The sequence below is a fragment of the Mustelus asterias genome, chromosome 12 (assembly GCF_964213995.1).
Source record: "Mustelus asterias chromosome 12, sMusAst1.hap1.1, whole genome shotgun sequence".
NCBI lineage: Eukaryota > Metazoa > Chordata > Chondrichthyes > Carcharhiniformes > Triakidae > Mustelus > Mustelus asterias.
The window spans coordinates 69,884,555-69,906,545 of NC_135812.1; the positions used below are offsets into that span (position 1 = coordinate 69,884,555).

At 44.1% G+C, this 21,991-nt stretch overlaps 1 protein-coding gene across 1 annotated transcript in view; it reads right to left on the reverse strand.

The window, feature by feature from the left end:
- The window catches only part of shisa6a (shisa family member 6a), a 549,504-nt gene extending 529,356 nt beyond the window's left edge, over window positions 1–20,148 (reverse strand). Inside the window, exon 1 of the mRNA XM_078226046.1 lies at window positions 19,589–20,148. Coding sequence (XP_078082172.1) covers window positions 19,589–20,148 — 560 coding nt within the window. The remainder of the gene's footprint in view (window positions 1–19,588) is intronic.
- Window positions 20,149–21,991: the final 1,843 nt, after the last annotated feature.

A 21,991-nucleotide genomic window follows, 5' to 3' on the forward strand; every position in this document is an offset into this window, starting at 1 on the left:
ATTTTCCCAACATGTTAGTAATGAATGACATCCATGTGTCAATGCAGTGAAAGAACAAGGAATATGTTTCTGTTGTATTTATAGGAGTGATCAAACCATAAAATAGAACCATCGGATCCCTACAGTGAAGAAGGAGGCCATTCAGCCCATCAAGTTTGCACCGACTCTCCCAGGCCCTCCTCTCTGTCCTAACCCTGTATTCCCATGCATTTACCATGTCCAACCCACACATTTACCCAACCCACACATCTTTGGACGCCAATGGCAATTTAGCATCTAACCTGTGCATCCGGTCGTGAGGAGGAATTTCTCCATCCAGGGAGTGGTGAATCTGTGGAATTCACTACCACAGAAAGTGCGATTTCAAGATGAAATTAGGTATAGCTCTCGGGACGAAAGGGATATGAGAGGATCAGGCTATTGAATTTGGCAGAGCAAGCTCAAAGGGCCTACTCCTACTTCTAGTTTCTATCTTTGGACTGTGCGAGGAAACCGGAGCACCCGGAGGAAACCCATACGGACACAGGGAGAATGTGCAAACTCCACACAGACAGTGACCCGAGACCAGAATCGAACCCGGGTCCCTGGCGCTGTGAGGCAGCAGTGCTAACCACTGTGCCACCATGCCGCCTTCCAAACTCAGATTGGAAAGCATTGCTGCAAGTTAAGTTCCTTGTTCCATGTGTTCACATTGCCCCCATCTTTCCAAAGCAAACAAGGGCCCGATTTTACAATTGCGTCGCACCCATTTTCGGGCATGAAAACTTGGTAAAGTCGGGCATGAGTGCGATCTGCGCCCGCATCCGCGCAGATGCCCACTTTACCAAGGCCCGAAATGGACGCGATGTCAAAATGTATTTGCATGCATTTAAATTGACTTAACGAGATGGACGACCAATCTTACCAGCATTGCCCCCTTTATCATCACGTTCACCTGTCCAGATTCGGCACGAAACAGACATGCTCGGCAAAGGTCTGTTTCGGGCTCCAGGTTCTGAAGAGGTAAGTTCAGAGCTTCCAACGGCTCTCTGACTCAGATCAGTGGTGGGAGGGTGGGGAAGTGGGCCAGATCATTCTCTGGTGGGGGTGAAGGAGGAGGAGGCGGGTCAGATGTATCTCTGGTTGGGGGGCGAAGAGGAGGGCCAAATGTATCTCTGGTGGAGGTGGGGGGGGGAGGGAGGCCCCATCATTGTCTGGTGGAGGGGGGGGAGGGGTGAGGGAGGCCAGATGGTTCTCTGGGGGAGGGGGGACAGGGGCGGGGGCAGGGGGGGTCCGCTGCCATTCAGCGGGCGATCGGTGGGGGGAAAGAGGGCAGGGGCCCGTGATCAGTCTGGGTAGCGGGGGGAGGGGGGGGTGGGCGGATAAGGGGGACAGTTATGTTGTGGGGGTGGGGCAATGTCTGTGGGGGCCATCGCTCCCGCTTTTTGCTCCCGGGCCGCTTTATCCACTTTTTGCGACCCGGGAGCGATGTGACAGGGGAGCGTTTTTCTATTTTTCTTACTGTGCATGTGCAGTTGAAGGCTCCGATCGGAGCAGCAGCAATTTGGGCGTGATAAGCCCCACCCACAGTGCGATTCAGACCCGCGATTTTTTTTTTCAAGCTAAGTGCGTATGGGGGCGCCTGAGAACAGGTTTCCAAGTCAGACCTGAATTGCACCCAGATTTAGCACTTAGACTCAAAATGGTAAAATCGCCCCCAGTGTGTCAAATTCTTTATCTGGCATTAGTGCTGTGCGCCGCAGAGACACAGATGTACTGCGATCCAACACAGCTGTAGCTTTGAACTTTCTTCTTCATCAATATGGAGATGTTAAAAATTGACATTTTAGAACACAACAATAGGTAAATTCAGATCAATTATATGGACGTAGAGCTGTTGCACGGAAAATGCTTAACTCGGGTGGCTGCGATCTCCCAGCATATTTTTCACATCAATCAATAATTAAAGTTTAACATTATTTGACAGTGCAAAATTCAATCACTTAGAGATTTTAAGAATATTTTCCTCAATTAGAGGAAATTAGAGAACCGGGCAAATTGTTTTTTTTTCTGTTTTCTTTTCAAAATGCTGTTTTTTTTGGTTAATTTCCTCTCGGAGTGATTTGTTTTCAATGACATAAGTAATTTTATTTTCATAACGAGTTTTCAATTCATGGTCAGGAAGCCTCAATAATATATTCCAGTCACAAGTGGAGCCATGAGACTATCCATGAGCCCCGAGCAGTGTCAGAGCACCTCTTATTTTAAATTCTGCCCTTGCTGTTAAATACCAATCCAAGTCCAAAAGTAGTCCCCCTGGGTCCTGATATTTCAGCTCTCTGCGCAGTGCACTTTGAACAAAAGCAATCAAAATGTATAATATCTAATATCAAACACAATTAAAGTCAGCAAAAATATATCCTGACTTTATCATGGGAAATATTTCCCTCATAATGTAGTCCACGGATCCTGGACCTTCTGTCCCTGACCTTTAAAAATAAAAGTGATTACAGGAATGAATTGCAGGAAGTGAAAGTAATGCAACCAAATGATTGGGGTTTGTGTCAGCTTGCTTTAAGTGAAAGTGCAGAATTCTATCCTATTAAAAAGAGCAGGGTGATGGCACAATGCATGGCTGGTTCTAATGTTTCGGGGTAAGATGTGATGTCACTATCATGGTTTTCATGTGGTGCAGTGGTTAGCACTGCTGCCTCACAGTGCCAAGGACCTGGGTTTGATTCCCGGCTGGGTAGTGGGGATTCCTGGGTTTCCTCCAGGTGCTCTGGTTTCCTTCCACAATCTGTAGGATGTGCTGGTTAGGTGCAATGGCCATGCTAGATTCTCCCCCGAGCAAGTGTCGGAGTGTGGCGATTAGGGGATTTTCACAGTAACTTCATTACAGTGTTAATGTAAGCCTACTTGTGTCACTAATAAATAAACTTAAAACTTCCTCCCTCCTCTTCTTCCCCCTCTCCAGCATGGCAGCTTCCTAACTTTGATGGTTTCATGAGTGGAGGTAGTGATTAAAGCCAGGCTTTCTCAAGCACTAACCCTACTGTTGCTTCACCTTTCAGGAGAGATTGAGAAACAATAGAAAAATCGCTGGAGGTACTTATCCGCATTTTTACTGATGGCTTCTGAGGAAGAAAGAAAGAACTTATATTTATATCGTGCCTTTCATAACTTCAGGAATACCTCTACAGAGAATTAATTATTTTTTGAAGTGTAGTCACCGTATTGAAAGGTAAGAAACACAACAGCCATTTGCGCACAGCAAGGTCTCAAATAAATAAATGCCAAGATAATCTGTTTCAGTGATTCAAAAGCGAATACAGAAGAAGCTGGAAATCTCAAATGAAAGCAAAGTGCTGGAAATACTCAGCAGAGCTGGCAGCATCTGTGGAGAGTTGTAGTAGTGTTGGCTGAGGGATCCATATTGGTCAGGACACAATAGTGTCATGGAAGCTTCCAATTTGTGGGGTCAACTCAGCCATGATGTAATGTCTTACCTGAAATAAGCAGTGGCAGAGGTCTAAAACAGATCTTTTTCTGATGCTTCCTGTCAGTGTGGCACAAAGAGAGCTGAATAACGAAAGGAATAATACTATACAGACCCATTTTGATTCGCTTGTGTAGGTTTGAGCACTGTTCTATCAGTCTTTTTTTTCAAAAAAGGCAAGGAACTATAACTAATGCCTCCATCGCATTGTACTTGTTACAACTTTGATGACATCTCACTGCCAGGAAATTAAGCTGTTGATATGCTGAAGCACTAATATGATCTTTCCTCTCGTATCATGTTCCATCTTACCACTGATAAGATAAGCATTTGCGGACACATAGGATTGTATTTATGAAGCATAGGTAGCAAGATCGAAGGGACTGGAACTCAGGAGCTCAATGGCTGTGATGCCAATCTCTTCATACTTTCCAAATGCATTTTTCATGATGATTGGGACACGATAAAGAATAATCTGTGTCCTGTTCAGAAAATAAAGCTGAGGACTGAAAATTCCCACGAGTAAATTGCCAACTTTTCGCACATTTAATCAGAAACAAGGAACAAATAGCCAGAGCCCTCTGCATCTTTAAATTTTTAGTTTCTAACTGTGTATCATCAGCACAAGCTGTCCCCATATTTGGTTCTGCAGCTGTCACTCAGTTGGTGGCACACTGGCCTCTGAATCATAAGGTTCTGGGTTCAAATCCTACTCCAGCTCTTGAACACAAAAATCAAGGCAGGCTACCCTTGGCACGGTAGTTAGCACTGCTGCCTCACTGCGCCAGGGACCCAGGTTTGATTCCTGCCTTCGGTCACTGTCTGTGCAGAGTCTGCGCGTTCTCTCCGTGTCTGCGTGGGTGTCCTCCAGGTGCTCCGGTTTCCTCCCACAGTCCGAATGACGTGCTGGTTAGGTGCATTGGCCATGCTAAATTCTCCCTCAGTGTACCCGAATAGGCGCCAGAGTGTGGCGACTGGGGAATTTTCACAGTGACTTCATTGCAGTGTTAATGTAAGTGCACTTGTGACACTAATAAATAAACTAAAAGCTTAAACTTATTGAAGGGACATTGTACTGTCAGAGGTGCTACCTTTCAGAGGAGATGTCAAAAACCAAAGCCTCACTTTGTCAAACAGATGCATAATATTTCATGGTACTATTCAAAAAAGAGCACGGCACTTATTCCTGGTGTCCCTGCCAATATTTAAGGGGTGGCATGGTGGCACAGTGGTTGGCACTGCTGCCTCACAGTGCCAGAGACCCATGTTTCATTCTGGCCTTAGGTGACTGTGTGGAGTCTGCACATTCTCCCCATGTCTACATCAGTTTCCTCTGGGTGCCCCAGTTTCCACCCACAGTCTAAAGATGTATAGGTTAGGTGGATTGGCCATGATAAATTGCCCCTTAACGTCCAAAGATGTGTAAGTTAGGTGGATTAGCCATGGTAAATGTTACGCAGATAGGACAGAGGGGAGTGCCTGGGTGGGATGCACTTTCAGAGAGTCAGTGCAGGTTCGATGGGCTGAATGGCCTCTTTCTGCACTGTAGGGATATTATGGATTTTATGGTCGCACATTTTAATGTCCTACTCAGTATTGCCCTTCTGGTTTTCTTCCTGACAAGAGTTCTAACAACACCAGGTTAAAGTCCAACAGGTTTATTTGGTAGCAAACGCCATTAGCTTTCGGAGCACTGCTCGTTCGTCAGATGGAGTGGATATCTGCTCTCAAACAGGGTGTACAGAGACACAAAATCAAGTTACAGAATACTGATTAGAATGTGAATCTCTACAGCCAACCAGGTCTTAAAGATACAGACAATGTGAGTGGAGGGAGCATCCTGTGGGGGATTCCTGTGGGGGAGCACTTCAGCGGTCATGGGCATTCAGCCTCTGATCTCTGTGTCTCTGTATGCCCTGTTTGAGAGCAGATATCTACTCCATCTGACGAAGGAGCAGCGCTCCGAAAGCTAATAGCATTTGCTACCAAATAAACCGGTTGGACTTTAACCTGGTGTTGTTAAAATTCTTACTGTGTTTACCCTAGTCCAACGCCGGCATCTCCACATCATTTCTTCCTGATGCCATCTGCTGGGGGTTCCAGGGTGCTTATAAGGAGTGATTAAGCGGTAAAGCTAACTGGCATAATATGGTCAATAACTGGCCATATATGGAGAATGATTCTAACAGTATTTAGTCTGAGAATGTTTGATGCCCACGGCTTAACTCTGAATTGAAGTCCTGTCGGAAGGTGGTTGTTAAGGAAACCATGAACTTTCACACACCTGTGGTAATAGTCGTCATACCTACCAAGCCTTACTCATATGAAATGAGTCTCAGTCATTGGATTTAAAAAAACATAACCTCTTTTGCTGTTTCTTCAATGCTTAAAAATAACCGAGCTCCATATGCTTAAATGAACTGGTGATCAGTCTCACTTGGTGATCGTAAATCTCATTCGTAATAGCTCCCCCATGTTGACAGCTATGACTAAACATGGCATCTGCTGGAGAACGGACTGACATATTTCAGGTACACAAAATGAATGCGTCTGTACTTGTGTTGATATAATACACAAATTTAAAGACCTGTTGTCACTTAAGTGCGGCATTCTCAAGCAAGTTTCACTTCTCACATCAGCCATCAACAATATCTCTGAAAACATAATGGCAGGGTTGCCAATGTTCACTCACTATCACTACCTTGAAGGAAAGACAAAATTTTAAATTCTCAGAATGCCCAAAAATGTTTCAGAACCATTTAATTGTTTAAGCACTTTTTGTGTGTGAGCATGTGATTTCAGTATATATGAATAATACATATTGGGGGATATAACATATTCTCTTCATTCTCGCATGAAAGTTAACTTGTGTTTGTGCTGCCAATGTGCATTTTTGCCATGTGTGATTTCAAATAAACTAAAATCAAATTGTAAAGTTTACAATTATTTTAGTCTGACTTCTTTTTGAGAACTGTTTTCTTAATACAATGCATGCAGGAGTAAACTGCCACCATGTGTCATTTCCAGAAATAATCTTCCTCTCCAATTTTCACTGGGAAACCTCAATTTTAGTCCAAAACTGATGGCATATTTCAAGGATGGAAATAAATCAGAAGGAGTGATGGAGCGACACCAAGCTCGAGCTTTAAAATCCTGCAAATTCAATTGAAATAAAACCAGAAACCTATGAAAAGGAGATCAGCAGGGCGGCACAGTGGTTAGCACTGCTGCTTCAGGGACCCTGGGTTCGTTTCCTGGCTTGGGTCACTGTCTGTGTGGAGCCTGCACGTTTTCCCTGTGTCTGTGTGGGTTTCCTCCGGGTGCTCCGGTTTCCTCCCATAGTACGAAAGATGTGCAGGTTAGATGGATTGGCCAAGCTAAATTGCCCCTTAGTGTCCAAAGATATGTACCTTGGGCTTGATCTGACCCTTGATCTTAGCCAAAAGGGCATTATTGTGACACTGGCTGAATATGTGCTGTATTGGAATATTGGAATAAATTATCAATGAACCAGATAGGGCAACAGAATGGCACAGTGGTTAGCACTGCTATTCCCGGCTTGGGTCACTGTCTGTGCAAAGTCTGCATGTTCTCCCTGCGTCTGTGTGGGTTTCCTCCCACAGTCCGAAAGACATGCTGGTTAGCTGGATTGGCCATGCTAAATTCTCCCTCAGTGTACTCGAACAAGTGCCGGATTGTGGTGACGAGGGGATTTTCATGTAACTTCATTACGGTGTTAATATAGTCCTACTTGTGACAGTAATAAATAAAGCTTAAAAGTCCAGCACATGTGAACGTCTTTATGACTAACTACCCCATCCTATCACTGACCTGTACATCCTGTAATGTTTAACTCTGTCAGGAATTTGCTCAGTTGCTTTCTGAAGGATTATAAGACACCCATAATCTTCACTAATATGTTTTATATTGTATTTTTCTTCTGCTATTGTTACTTAATAGATAAACATCAAGGCACCAACCACACGTTGGGAATTAACTACTTTAAGGTTTAACCGAGTGTAGTAAATTTGATTTACCTGATGGATCATGCATAGGATTATGAGAACAATGTAGAATAGAATCATAGATTCACTCCAGTGCAGGAGGCCATTCGGCCCATTGAGACTGCACCTAAAATAATCCCACCCAGGCCCTATCCCTGTTACTCTATGTATTTTCCTTCTAATCTCCCAGACATTAAGAGACAATTTATCATGCTGAAAAAAAGAGACATGCTGTTGAAGCTTTTCATCTTGCACTCGGCAGGGCTGACACAAGAATGCCAAATCTCAAAGGGAGTAATTTATATGAAATGAGAAGAGGATGCTGATTGCTTGTAATGATGGATAGAAGTCTTGCTATGGGCAACACACCAGGAAACAGGAAGGCCATAAGCTGTCACTTTTGGCCCTGAAACGTGCCCAGCCTACCTCAGCTTACTGGGAAGGGTAAGATATCTCAGGAATTTGAGCAACAGGTGAAGCTAGCTGTTTCGCACTGCTATTATGCAAATGGGTGGTATTCTCCAACAACAGGATGCTGCCATCAAGTCAGAAAGACATTCTATCCATCATACAAACTGTAGAATCATAGAATACCTACAGTGCAGAAGGAGACCTTTCAGCCCTTCGGGGTGTACTGACAACAATCCCTATCCCCATAACCCCACACATTTACCCTGCTAGTCTCCCTGTCACTAAAGGACAATTTAACATGGCCAATCCACCTCACCTGTACATCTTTGGACTGTGGGAGGAAACTGGAGCACCCAGAAGAAACCCACGCAGACACGGGGAGAACATGCAAAATTCACGCAGTCACCCAAGGCTGGAATTGAAGCCTGGCTCCCTGATGCTGTGAGGCAGCAGTGCTGACCATTGTGCCACCGTGTCGCCCAATGAGTGATGTGATCAATGAATTTCCATGCCAGTGTGATGTCAGGTATATAGGCCGTACATCCCAGTAACTGGGTGGTCATGTCAAACAGTACCCCCCATTGGCTGTAAACAACAGGCAAAATATTGATCATACTTAACCAGCTTGTATTTGCAAAACTCAGAACACAGTGTTCAACATTTGATGTGATTCCATGATTGGACAGCACTTACTAAACAATCCTGAGTGAGCTAAGAATTATACTAACAACTAATTTAACACTATCAATTGGGCTCAGTGTGGCTTGCGTATGCGTGCTAGAAGCTACATATATTCACACATATGGCTCCATTGTCTGTAAACAAAGAGAACATATCTGTGCATTATGCCCTTTTCAACTAAATGAATAGTTGGGGAACAGCCATTTGCTGGTTCATTCCTCATGGCAATGCCTTGAAAATCAGAGTCAGCTTGCCTGGTTTGAATTTAAACAAAAGCTTGGCAGTTAACTTTTCCCTTGTGTATTCTCCATGGCAACACCTCTACCAATCAGAGTTCACTTCCCAACCTTCTTCTCTTGCAGTATCAATTGCAACTCCCTTTGAAATTTGACATTCTCGTGTCCTGATGAGTGCAAAAGAGAAGCTTCATCAGCATGTCGCTTTTTTTCAGCAATACTCAAGTTCTAAACTATCAAGTGACTATAGGAGAAATGCCTGTGAAATTGCTCTCAAACCCTCGAAGCAAATCAAGCTCTCCGAGATCACATTGGTACAATTCCCAACATCCCAGCTCTCTTCTTCATGTGGTTATGTTTGTTGCTCACAGGAACTCACACAGCTCCATTCTGAAATCTGGCAAGGAATCTGCACTCAGCAGCAATTAACTCCAGAGCTCATTGACTTTCTGCAAAAAATAAATACCTCTTCCTTTCTGACCTACCTTTATACTGGGGATACAGGAGGAGTAGCTCATTCAGTCCCTGAAGACGGTTCTGCCATTCAATGGGAACATGGCTGATCTGTACCCTAACTCCTTTGACCTGCTTCAGTGAACAAACACCTATCAATTTCACATTTAGAATATTCGTTGAGTTAACACCTATTACATATTTTGCTTCCACACTTCTGCCACATTTTACATGAAAGAATGTTTCCTAACTTAAGTATCATAAACGGTTAGTGCACAAGATAACAGCCCAGGTGACGGGAGGGAATAAAATATTAGCCTGGATTATGGATAACTAACAGAAAACTGAAACTTCGGATAAATGGGTCATTTTCAGGTTGGCAAACTGGAACTAATGGGGTGCCACAGGGATTGCTGCTGGGCCTTCATCTATTTACAACTTTTATTATTGATTTGGATGAAGTGATCAAACATATTGCAGCCAAATTTGCTAACAGAATAAAGGTAGGTGCGAAAGCAATTGTGAAGAGGACATAAAGGGTGGAATTTTACCAGCACACCCGTCCGATGTTCGTATGATCCCATTCTCTGAGCCTCACTCGCCCCCGGAATCAGAGCACGCGTGCCGGTAAAATTCTGGTCAGAGAGTCCACAAAGGAATATAGCTAGATTAAGTGAGTGCACAAAATTTTAGCAAATGAGTATAATGTGAGGAAAATGTGAGTGATCTATTTTGGCAGGAGGAATAGAAAAATGAAATATTATTTAACTGGGCAAAAGACTATAGAATACTACGGTATAGAAAGATCTGGGTGTTCTCGTACATGAAACACAAAAACACACAGGGACGCAAGTAATTAGGGAGGAAAATAGAATAGTGGTCTTTATTGCAAATAAAGCAGCTGGAGGATAAAAATATGGAAGTCTTGCTGCATTTGTACAGGGCATTGGTTAGACCATACCTAGAGTATTGTATACAGTTTTGATCTCCTTATCTAAGGAGCGATAGACTTCCATTGGAGGCAGTTCAGAGAAGGTTCATTAGGCTCAGAATCCTGAGATGAAGATTCTGGATGGGATTTTCCAGCCGCACTCCGCACTTGCCCCGAGGCCGGAAATTCCCATCTGAGGTGAACAGACCTTTGCATGGTCTTCCTCCGCCTGCTATGATTCCCATGGCAAGCGGGACAGAAAAATTCCGTCCTTTGTCTTATGAAGAAAGACTTAGCAGGTTATGCCTATACTCACTGGAGTTTAGAAGAAGATGAGGTGATCTAATTGAAACATGTCAAATTCTGAAGGGGGGTTAACAGGATAGAGGTGAGGGTATTTCCCCATGTGGAAGAATCTAGAATGAGGGGGCTTGGCTTCAGAATAAAAAGTCATCCATTTGGGGGAAATGTTTTCTCTCGGAAAGTGAGGAATCTTTGGAATTCACTACCCAGAGAGCTGTGGAGGATGAGTGTATATATTGATGGCTATGATAGTTAACGTTTTGACCTAAAGGGGAGTCAAGGGTTATGAGGAACAGGCAGAGACATGGAATTGAGGCCAAGTTCAGACCAGCCATGATTGTATTTGAATGCATGGCAGAGCAAGCACATGGGGTCATATGGTCTACTCCCGCTCTGATTTCTCATGTTCCCTGGACGTCAACTGTTAAAAAATGCAAAATGTTTTAGTGCCATCATCTTCGATTCACAATTTTGGTTATATTCAGAAGGCTTAGTTGAATAGTAAATGCCAATGGAGATGGGAAACGTGCGCATGTTATAAAATGAGACAAAGCTTGTGCTTAAATGTACAACGTGTGTATAACATGTTGCGTTTGCTTGTGCTATCATAAAATTTACATCACAGAAGGTGGCCTTTTGGCCTCTCAGTCTGACCCAGTTCGAGCTGCTTAGCTGGAGCTGTACATTATAATCACATTTCCTCGCTATTATCGAATTTTTTCAACCCTGGAAGAGTTTCCCAGCTTCAAAAAACACTCGCAATCATCTTTCTCTCCTTTGCACAGTGTATGCAAAAGGGTGCATTGTGGAAATCTTTGTGGAAATATACGGTATTGTCATTCAATAAAACTGCTCTTTCGTGACAGTTGTGAGGCTGGATTTCATAAAAAAAGCATTTCTGACAATGTGATGTGAAACTTAAGGAGCAAAATTCAAAATGCTTGAGCAGCAAAACCAAGTACAGGAAATTGCAGCTATCAAACAGGAATGATTATATGCATTCCATATAAAAGACAGTAAGAATTGTAAGCATATTTAAGATTCATCTTTAATTGTCGCTGTGTTATCCTCAAATGCTTTCTGGTGCAGCCTTCCTTCCTATAGTGCAGTTGTGAATATATTGTTGCAATCTTACAGCTGCCAATCTCGGAAGGAAAGAACCCGGAGCCACTGTGGTTAGCACTGCTGCCTCACAGCGCCAGGGACCCGGGTTCGATTCCCAGCTTGGGTCACTGTCTGTGCGGAGTCTGCACGTTCTCCCCGTGTCTGCGTGGGTTTCCTCCGGGTGCTCCGGTTTCCTCCCACATTCTGAAAGACGTGCTGGTTCGGTGCATTGACCCGAACAGACGCCAGAGTGTGGCGACTGGGGGAATTTCACAGTAACTTCATTGCAATCTTAATGTAAGCCTTACTTGTGACTAATAAAATAAACTTTAAAAATGTAACAATGAACTGAGCACACAAATACTAATATTCTCTGCGCTTAGCAGTATGAATAACAGCTTCAGATCAGGTGAGGCCACCAGTCACCCAGTCAGTGGCGTGAGTTATGAATACAGCTGCTGAGAGACTACACTGATACCGTGGTTTCACTGAACGTCTTCAATCCACTTCATTTTCTTGCTATTAAATGAAATGCACATAATGCGGCGTATGTGTATAAAACCCTGTTGTCTCAACCTTTGTAGAATACCTGAGGGAAGTAAAGATGTTTGGATGGGGACTAAGTGGACAAGAACCGCAAAGGTGGCATAGAGGAGACGAGAATGCAGTTAAAATGCAAAACTGAAACTACGGCAGAAAAAGATGGAGATATCTCAGAATTAAATTGTGACCCTTCTATTTAATTGCCTTCATGATCCTGCTTATTTCTATCTCTTTAACCTGCTCCAGCCCTAAAGCACACAAGACTTCTCTCCCCACACCACCCCCAACCACGAAACTTAATTCCTTTAACTTTGGACTTTTGTGTGCTTTTTCCTTTACCATTGCTTTGCACTACTATTGGCAACCACGTCATCAGCTGGCTGGGCCCCATATTCTGGCCTTTCTCTCTCTAAACCACTTCACCCCTCCATCGCCAACATAAAGATGGGTAAAATGTATTTCTTTGACCAAGCTTGACCCCCACCTGCTGTCACCTGAGTGTCTACTTTGTCTGGTTACACCTCTGTGATCACTTCGTGACAGATTTTTGTGTTCAGGTTGCCATTTAAATACAAGTTGTTGTTAATGCCGAGACGGTGATGGTGAGAGCAAAAGAAAAAGAAAGACAAATGGAGCTGAGGGGAATAATTACTAGGACAAGTTGTAAAGGTACAATCAGAGAAAGTAATTGTTAAAGCCAAGAAGAGAACGATTTTCTGGGGTAGATTTTGTTGGAAAATAGGAAGATGCCAATATAGATTCAAATTAAAGAAGACTTCACTGATCTTGTTTTGTGAAATAGACCAGCAGAGATCAGTTAGAATGGAACGCAGGCTGTATGTAAAATTTCCTCATGCAGTAGTCTACATGGTTTGCTTCCCAGGAACTTAAAATGATGTAAATTCATTGTGATGCATCTATCATTTCTACAAGCAAATAATGTTCTCATGAACACAGCAACCTTTCAAAGGGGTACAGCAGCCTCTGTGATATCATTTGCTGCTGTGTGGACAGATTCACTGGCTCCCCAGAGTTTCTGAACTCCAAACAACGTTGCCAAAAGATGTCAATGTGCGGTCAAAAATAACCAGGTCCGAGTGATTTAAATGCTGTACCCTAATCCTGAGATTTTGGTGGCTTAATTTGTCCTTGTGGGGTTATTTTGCAAGCTGGAGGATTTCCCCCGGTTACGCCCACACCCCCCCCCCCCCCCCCCCCGCCTCCCCCAGTACCTTGTTCAGGTAAGAAATCGGCATGGGCAGAATTTTCTCAGCTGGTTGGAAGTGGCACCAAGGGCAAGGTGGGTAGGAAATTGATTAAATTGGCGATGGGTTAGGAGCATGACATGATTTCACCCTCACACAATAAAAACAGAAAAATGCTGGAAAATCTCAGCAGGTCTGACAGCATCTGTGGAGAGAGAATAGAGTCAACGTGTCGAGTCTTGATGACCCTTCGTCAGAACTCATCAGAGCGGCTCTGACGAAGGGTCATCTAGACTTGAAACATTGGCTCTATTCTCTCTCCATAGATGCTGTCGGATCTGCTGAGATTTTCCAACATTTTTCTGTTTTTGTTTCAGATTCCAGTACCCGCAGTATTTTGCTTTTATATTATTATGACCTCACCCTCTCCTGGCTTTCCCCAGCACTTAGACAGAGAAGGGATTGGATCTGTCAGGTGTGTAAATAAATAATTGTTCAGGTTATTACAATGTCAATTATGAACTGCTTCAACCCTGAATCCTGGACTTTCCAGTCATAGAACCCGTTTCCTGACCTGTTGGCAGTTTGCCGGGGTCACTGAGGCGATTACACAATGGGAAAAGCTTCTTTACTGAACTTAACAAACTGGAATGGCTTTGATCAGTTACACTGAAGAGCTTCAGCCATGGGCAAGCTGTTCAAAGCATTTCTTCCCTCTGAGACTGATATCAGTCCTCAATAGATGATTGCCAATATGTTGGAAGGCACTTCACCTGTCCAGCACTTTGCATGGTAACAGTTTCCGCCATTCTGTCTTCCACTTCCACTGAGGGACAAGAACAGAAACCATAGCACTGTAAACTGCTCCAGCAGCAGCAGCAATACCAGTAGCAGCAACAGCTACCTCAGCTGCGTGCCCCTCCATAAGGTAAATGGGATGATCACAGGAGATCCAGCGAGAAGGAGGTGACACCCCTTCTAGGGGTCTACACACAGTGAACAGTCTGCATCAGAAGGCTACTCAAGTGTCAGGCATTAAGGTCACCCTTATTCTGATCTCATCCAATGTTGGCAGATGCACATTTTCCAGCAGTGCTCACTGAATAGTGGTCTGAAACAGGCTGACTCTTTATTTCCCATTTCTTGGTGCAGGAAGATTAATGCCAATCACCATATTCCTACCGTCTCCCTCATAACTCAGCACAGATCAGAGTTGCAATTGTAACCTTCCTGGTCTGTGTAGCTTAGCACTGTACCAGATATTGTATATACCAAATAAACTAAAATCTGAGCTACCTCCTGAATAACATCAATTACTCTGTAAGCCACAACACTGATCTTATAACCCATTACTGAACTCCATCTGTTTGATGCCTTGTTCTCCATTTCTACAGGGTGATGCATTGTATAGGATTTACGAGCTTGGCTGTGTTGGAGTCTAGTAGCTAAAGGTTACAGATTTAGCATTGTGTCAGTGGTACCTAATAGAGGGTGTATTTTCTCATGGCTTTGAGTTTCTGAAGGACTTAATAGTTTTTACTTCATATCGCAGTGGTTCCATTGTGCTGCCTGCTTTGCAGATCAGAGAATCATCTGCTGTGTGGGAGTTAAAGGAAGTTTGGGGCTGAGCAGTTGAGTAGCCAGAGATCATTGATCAGACTTGAACGCTGGTCTTTCCAATGGACATGTGTTATGTAATCTGTTCTAATTTAGATGGTGTCTGCTTCTCTTAACTGGTTTCTAGATTAAACCTAAGCCGTTCAGTCCATAGAGTTTTTTTTTCCTTTTGGTAGAGTTTGCTAGTGGAATGATTAGATTGCGCCTCTTTCAGCCTGAGTATCAGCGTTCACAGCATCTTTACAACCTGTTCCATCACCGTCATCCTGTAACATGGATATTCACAGCTGGCTCTCTCAAAATTAATAACCATAAGATTGCTCAAACTACTGAAATATTTTTAGCTCAATAAGCGTATAAAAGTAATTAAGTTAAACAAGCTGTGTATAGTAATTTGACATTTTGTTCCTACCATTGTTCGCACTGAGATTGGAACAGATATAAAAACTCTCTTGTGCTTTAATGAATTAAATGAAGGTGCACTTCTGCTATCCTCCCAGATTTGAGCGTACTGTCCCTGTGCATTATTGTTGCTCCCCCCCCTCCCCCCATTATAGTTGCCGGGTACCTTACCCAGTCATTCTATACAGTATTACACTAACAGTATACCAGGTTTCCTGATAATTCAGTCATTGTATATTCACTATAATTATACCAGACCTCCTGATCCTTCAATCAGTGTAAATTTCACCGACAGTATACCAAGCTTCCTGATACTTCAATCAGTGTAAATTTCACCGACAGTATACCAAGCTTCCTGATACTTCAATCAGTGTATTTTCACTTACAGTATACCAGATTTCCAAATACTTCAATCATTGTATATTTCACTGGTGGTATACCAGATTTCCAAATACTTCAATCATTGTATATTTCACTGGTGGTATACCAGATTTCCTAATACTTCAATCATTGTATATTTCACTGACAGTATACCAGGCATCCTGATACTTCAATCACTCAGCTGATGCAAAAGCTTCATTTCAGGAATCAATTCCATAAGCATCAGAATAGTTTTAATTTCTTAATTCTAAGATTTTAGTACTTTCTCCACTTTTTTTTACTTCTTCAATGTTATTTGGAGAAAAAAATACTCTGTTTACCTCGTAAACAAAATCCATCCAGAAATTATACAGAAATGAGCAACTTTAAACATGTCTGCATAAACACATTAAAAGGAAATTTGCTGAATTCAATTGAAACAAGCCAATCATGGAGAAGACTTTTGCTTTCAAACTGTGTTGGAAACCTCTATAAGTTAAACCATAGAATCCCTACAGTGCAGAAGGAGGCCCATCAAGCTTGCACCAAAAGCAATCCCACTTCAGCTTTATCCCCGTAACCCCACATATTTACCCCGCTAATCCCTCTAGCCTACGCATACCAGGACACTAAGGGGCAATTTAGCATGGCCAATGCTCCTAACCCGCACATCTTTAGACTGTGGGAGGAAACCAGAGCACCCGGAGGAATCCCACGCAGACACAGGAAGAATGTGCAGACTCTACACAGAGAGTGACCCAAGCCGGGAATTGAACCCGGGTCCCTGGCACTGTGAGGCAACAGTGCTAACCACTGTGCCTCCCTAGTTCTAGCATTAATATTTATGGTTTGAATTCATAATGAGGTACTGTTGAAAAAAAACACCTTGACTGAAACAAAAGAATATTTGTAAGCTGTTAGCAGTTTAAGTAAATAAAACCCCAAATCATATTCCTATACGCTTTGCTGGAATTAGATGGGATGTCTGCAGTTCCGTGCTTTGACTGGTTGTTGAAATAGCAGTGCAAACATTTTTTTACTGATGGGACACAAACTACTTGTGTCTCTAACATCCCTGAGTGCACCAGCTTCATAGTCATTCAGGAAAATAAATGTAGGCCATGGGTAGCTGATAATAAGGTGCAAGACAACAGTTAAACAGCGGGATTCTGGTCTTGGAACTGCAAGAGCAAAGCTCAATGAGTTTTAATCGTTAAAACAATATGATTCAATTAGATATAAAAATACTCAGCGGATTAGGCAGCCTGTGCGGAGAAACAAAATCAGGTACCAAGTTGACTCTGCTTCTCTCTGCACAGATGTTGTCTGACCTGCTGAGTACTTCCAGCATTTGCTGTTTTTATTCCAAATTTCAAGCATCAGCAATACTGTGCTTTTGTACCTTTGCTACTATTGCTTCATACCTCTGCCAACCATATTTCATTCAGTAGAAAATACATAAGGTCACACATATTACTAAAGCTGGCTCTTGCTGCATCTCCTCCTGTTGCCACGTGAAATTGGCAAGCGATATACATGCTGGGAAAATGAAAGGAAGAATGGTAAATGGATCAGGGGCAAAGATAATGTGGTCACGATTACACCTGTACAAAAGTTACTAGTTTTAGGCCAGTACCTGTGAAATGTGGTGTTACAGATGACAATTCCCAGGTTACACTGCTGCTGGACCCCTCGCTGTGCTTAGTGACAAAGGAACTATTTAATTTTTGCTTGTACAGACACAAATACAGCCATTATTTTGACGTTTGGAGAATGCAGGTCTAACTTCAGCCTTCCCCAGACATTAAAAGCATTGAAATGTAAGTTTGCATAGGAGGCGTATGATGCTGCCTGCAGTTTTGTCTTGAAGCCAGAGTTTTTCAGCATGTTACCCTATGCAGTGTAAGACAATCCAACTAAGGTGGCCCCACATCTCTGTCTAGTGTGCTGAGAGACTGACCTGCTTCCAAGGTGTACTGTCACTTTAACATCAGTGTGCAAGTCTGATTATATCAGGATGAAGGTGGCAGTATATCTGCAGTCCAATTATACAATAATGTCAAGCATTTGTTCTGTATATGTTATGCTAAGGGATGAGCAGACTCTGGAAAAGCATGCACCATAGTTTTCAAAATCCCTTTTTGCAATGGTCATGCTCACTCTGATATGCTAAGTTAGAAGAGAATATTGTTGAGGCCAGCAAAATAAAATAAATTGTGATTTCAGATGGAAAATAACATCACACTTTTAAAATAGCAACAAGCATATTAATTCATTGCAAATAATTCATGGCACTGCCTGACTATATTACGGGAACTGGTGCTTCATCAGTGAGCAGATATTAAGAAAACAGAAAAAAAAATGAACCCCAGGTCTGAAACTTCTATTGATCAATGTTTGTTGTAGAGCACATTCCAATAGCTCCAAAATCTTCAGCCGCAAATTCTCTTTTGTGCTGTAGTTATCACCTGAGAGTGTTAACAGTGAACGTGGTGTCCGGGTTACCTGGAGAATATTCACCTTCCTTGAACACCTAAAATATTAGAGCAATTGCACAGCAGTGGTTAGCATTGCTGCCTCACAGCGCCAGAGACCCGGGTTCAATTCAGGCTTCAAGTGAGTTTGTACGTTCTCCCCGTGTCTGCGTGGGTTCCTTCCGGGTGCTCCGGTTTCCTCCCACAGTCCAAAGATGTGTGGGTTAGGTTGATTGGCCATGTTAAATTGTTCCTTAGCGTCAGGGGGATTAGTAGGGTAAATACATGGGGTTACAGGGATAGGTCCTGGGTGGGCTTGCTGTCAGTGCAGGCTCAATGGACTGAATGGCCTCCTTCTGCACTGTACGGTTCTATGATTCTATGAATAGTCGGGATAGGAATAAAGAGGAATGATGTGCCTGTCCTATTTATGGGCTGCTCAGTTTGTGCTTAAGTATTAGACTAAAGCAACATGTCCATGGTTTTTCTGGGGCAATATTCTGACCAATAGATTTATACAGATGGTGTACATCACTGGGCAATTCTACTGAAACTTTATTTGTATAGACTGACAAAAAATAAAAGCAGCAGAGCATGGTCATGGGTGGGCACCATTGTCTGCGGTATATTACCAAGTTCAAAGCAGGGCAATCAAACTGCAAAAACAAATGATCACACTTCCTCCTGTATGTTGAAGCATGCTTTTAAAATATTCTCAACTCTTTGCAATATTTTTAGCTTGCTTTTTTTATTTGGATGGGTTATTAAATATCTGAGGGTTTTGTGTGTGTGATCCCTGCCTTTTGTGTCATAGGTCGGTACAATTTGGGGCAATTCTCCCTCCTGGTCACCCCCCAATGCCCCAAGGACGGTGTTCCTTTCAAGAGGACTATACAAACCTCCAACTTTCCCCCTTGCCTGACTGTCTCTTCGCAGGCGCTGACGCTAGTATGTACTGATCCACATAGATTAAAGGGGGGGCAAATTCACCTTTGAATAGGGGAGGGCTGGAGATATTTGAAAAAAAGTGGGTTTCCAGCCAGGGAATGTTGATATCCTAAACAATCCCGGAGGATTCTTGTTCAACCTTCATGGTGTCAGGGTTACCTGGTGAATATTCCCCCTCCTTGAACACCTAAAACCGGTGTAAACCCTGCAGGGATTTTTTTTATTGAATGAATTGTCCTTATTAAAGCATTTCTATGGCTTTGGTGTTTCTGGCAATTCCAGAAATTAGGGGGTGGCTAGAATTGGGGAAAGTTTGAGTGCAACATTGCACACAAGTTGGAAAGCTCTGGCAACGGGAGATTTCAGATCAAAGCAGCATAGAATAGAAATAGGATCACTAGAGTACAGAAGGAGGCCATTCGGCCCATCTGCTCTTACCTGGACACGTTCATTTCTCGAGGAGGTCGGGTGGCTTTGTCGTAGGCAACTTTCCCAAAAACTCCGGCTATAATCACAAAGGCGATCACCCCGCAGGTGATGTACACGGTGCTGTTGGTCTTGTCCTTGCTGGGGTCGTACACGTTATCCAACTGGCCCAGGTTCGGGTCGGTGGTGACTTGGACCTCCACTCTGGGAGTCACGTAGTTCTTGCAGCCGTTCTGGTCCAGCCGGTAGTTCTTGTCCTGGCAGCAGTAGCGCATGTAGCAAGTGCCACAGCAGTAATTGTAGGAGGTCCTGTTGCATTCGAAGTCGGGGTCCCACTGGCCGGCCACGTCGTAGTGACCCCGGCATTTCTCGGAGTGCTGCAAGACTAAGGGCTTCATCCTGCTGATCTGCACGATGGGTACCACCACCGTGGTGTTGACCTGTGCCGCCCTGGAGGTATTAGCCCCCTGCCGCCGGGGGGATGCCAGCGTCCTGTTGTTCCTGCTCCTCCCTGCACACACCAGCAGGCTCAGGGGGTCCATGTAGACTAGCAGCAGCAGAAGATGCTGCATCGTCTTTGCGGAATCTTTTTTTTTGGGGGGAGGGCTGCCTCCTTTGCTGAAGGTGCTGATCTCTCTTTCCCCCTCCCCTCCCCGGGGCAGCACTAAGGCTGGCCTCTCCTGCCGATGGGCCGGCTAGCAAGCAGCATGTCCCCTGGCCATCAGATCACCCACTCACCCTTCCTTCCTTCCTTCCTTCCACCGGCCGGCGCCTCCCGGTATCTGTTTCAATGAACATGCACTGGTGCTGTTGGAGAGGAGGGGGGTAGATAAATCAAACGGAGTCGCTCTCCACTGCGGCAAATTGGCCCAATCTGTCCCCCCTCCACCCCCCCTCCAGCCCCCGCCACAAGAGGCGATCAGGGTCCAAATCAGGCTGGACTTGCACTAAATCCTGGACGGCAGGCGGAAATTCTGTCGGAATGTGGAAGTTTGTGACAGCATCTTGCTCCCCGCGATCTTGAAGAGGAGGAGGAGGAGGCTTTTAATCTGACTTCTCAGTTTCCTTCTCTCTGATGGGTACAAAAGAACAAGGCGGGGTGGGGGGGGGGGGGTGGGAGACAAGAACAGAGGGGGGAAAAAGGCTGGTTAGAGCAGTGCAAGGTGGAAAATTAGCGTTTTCTATATATCTGGCTTCAGAAACAACGTCCAATTCAGAGCTAGACAGAGCAGGAAGGGAATAAATCTCCACACTCTCTCTCACACACACAGGCAAGGAACAGGATAGAGACCGGGTTTAAAGAGACTGAAATGAGGGAGGGGAGGATCTTAAGTTAGAGGCAGGGGAGGAAATCCTTTTGAGAGAGAGAGTGTTGCCCGCTTGTTGTGGGATCCCGGGGTGGCCAGGTCTCTGATGTGGGTGAAAGGCAGCACTTACCCGCGTTCACAAAGGGGGCTGACTCCGCTTGCTGCTGATGGCACTCAGATTGGCACACGGATGAGAGAGAGACACACAGAGAGAGAGAGAGAGAATGAGTGAAGCGCTCAGCCTGGCCGATCCACCTCCCAGTAAATGTAACCCACGCAAACTGCTCACCCAGCCAGCCAACGTCACCGCCTCAGCTTCTACTTAAAGATCCTTCCTCTCCCCCCCCTCCCTCCCCCCCCAGCCAACCCCCAGCTTCCCAAAAAAAAATAGACTTAGTGAGAGAGAGAGAAAATAACCAGCATCACTCAGGTACCATTCCCTGTCTACCTCCCATATGCTGGGGATTGGGGCAACCTTTCGAGAACTGGAAGCGAGGATTTCAAGCAATGACTTGAAACTGAGTCGATGCTTTATCGATCAAACTCCAGACACTGTGCCTGATTTTTTAATATATATACAAGAAGCTGATCAGAATTGCTGGAACTGTATTATATCAATCCCCAGCCCCGGTCCCTGCTCTAACCGTGGCCATTGTTGGTCAGCGCAAAACTTTTATCACGGTGGAAACAGTCACGTAGCAGAGTTAGCGCAAAGGGTGTCGAGTGTTGCACAGACTGTGACAGGAGGGTGTGAACCCGTCTCAACCTACCCAAAAGGTTTGGAACGGCGTGTTGGGTACCGGCATGGCACTTTGACAGACATTTGGAATTAAGGGATCGGGCTGTTCAGGGTAGAAATAGAGAGAGATAAACAGAAAGGTTCAATTCAAATCCAGGAATCTCCACAACATGGACCTGAAGTCCATTCTCCATAGGACTGGCTTCCAGCAATCTCTGCCAGTTTGTGCCACTGAGCTTGCTGGGTAAGTCTGGAGTACAACTGAGTTTGTTTTACTCCATTCTTCAAGTTACAAAGCCAATGCATAGAATGGACAGGGCAAACCCCTAATCCATCTCCTTGTTTGCCCGCAAAAACCAATTCAAATTC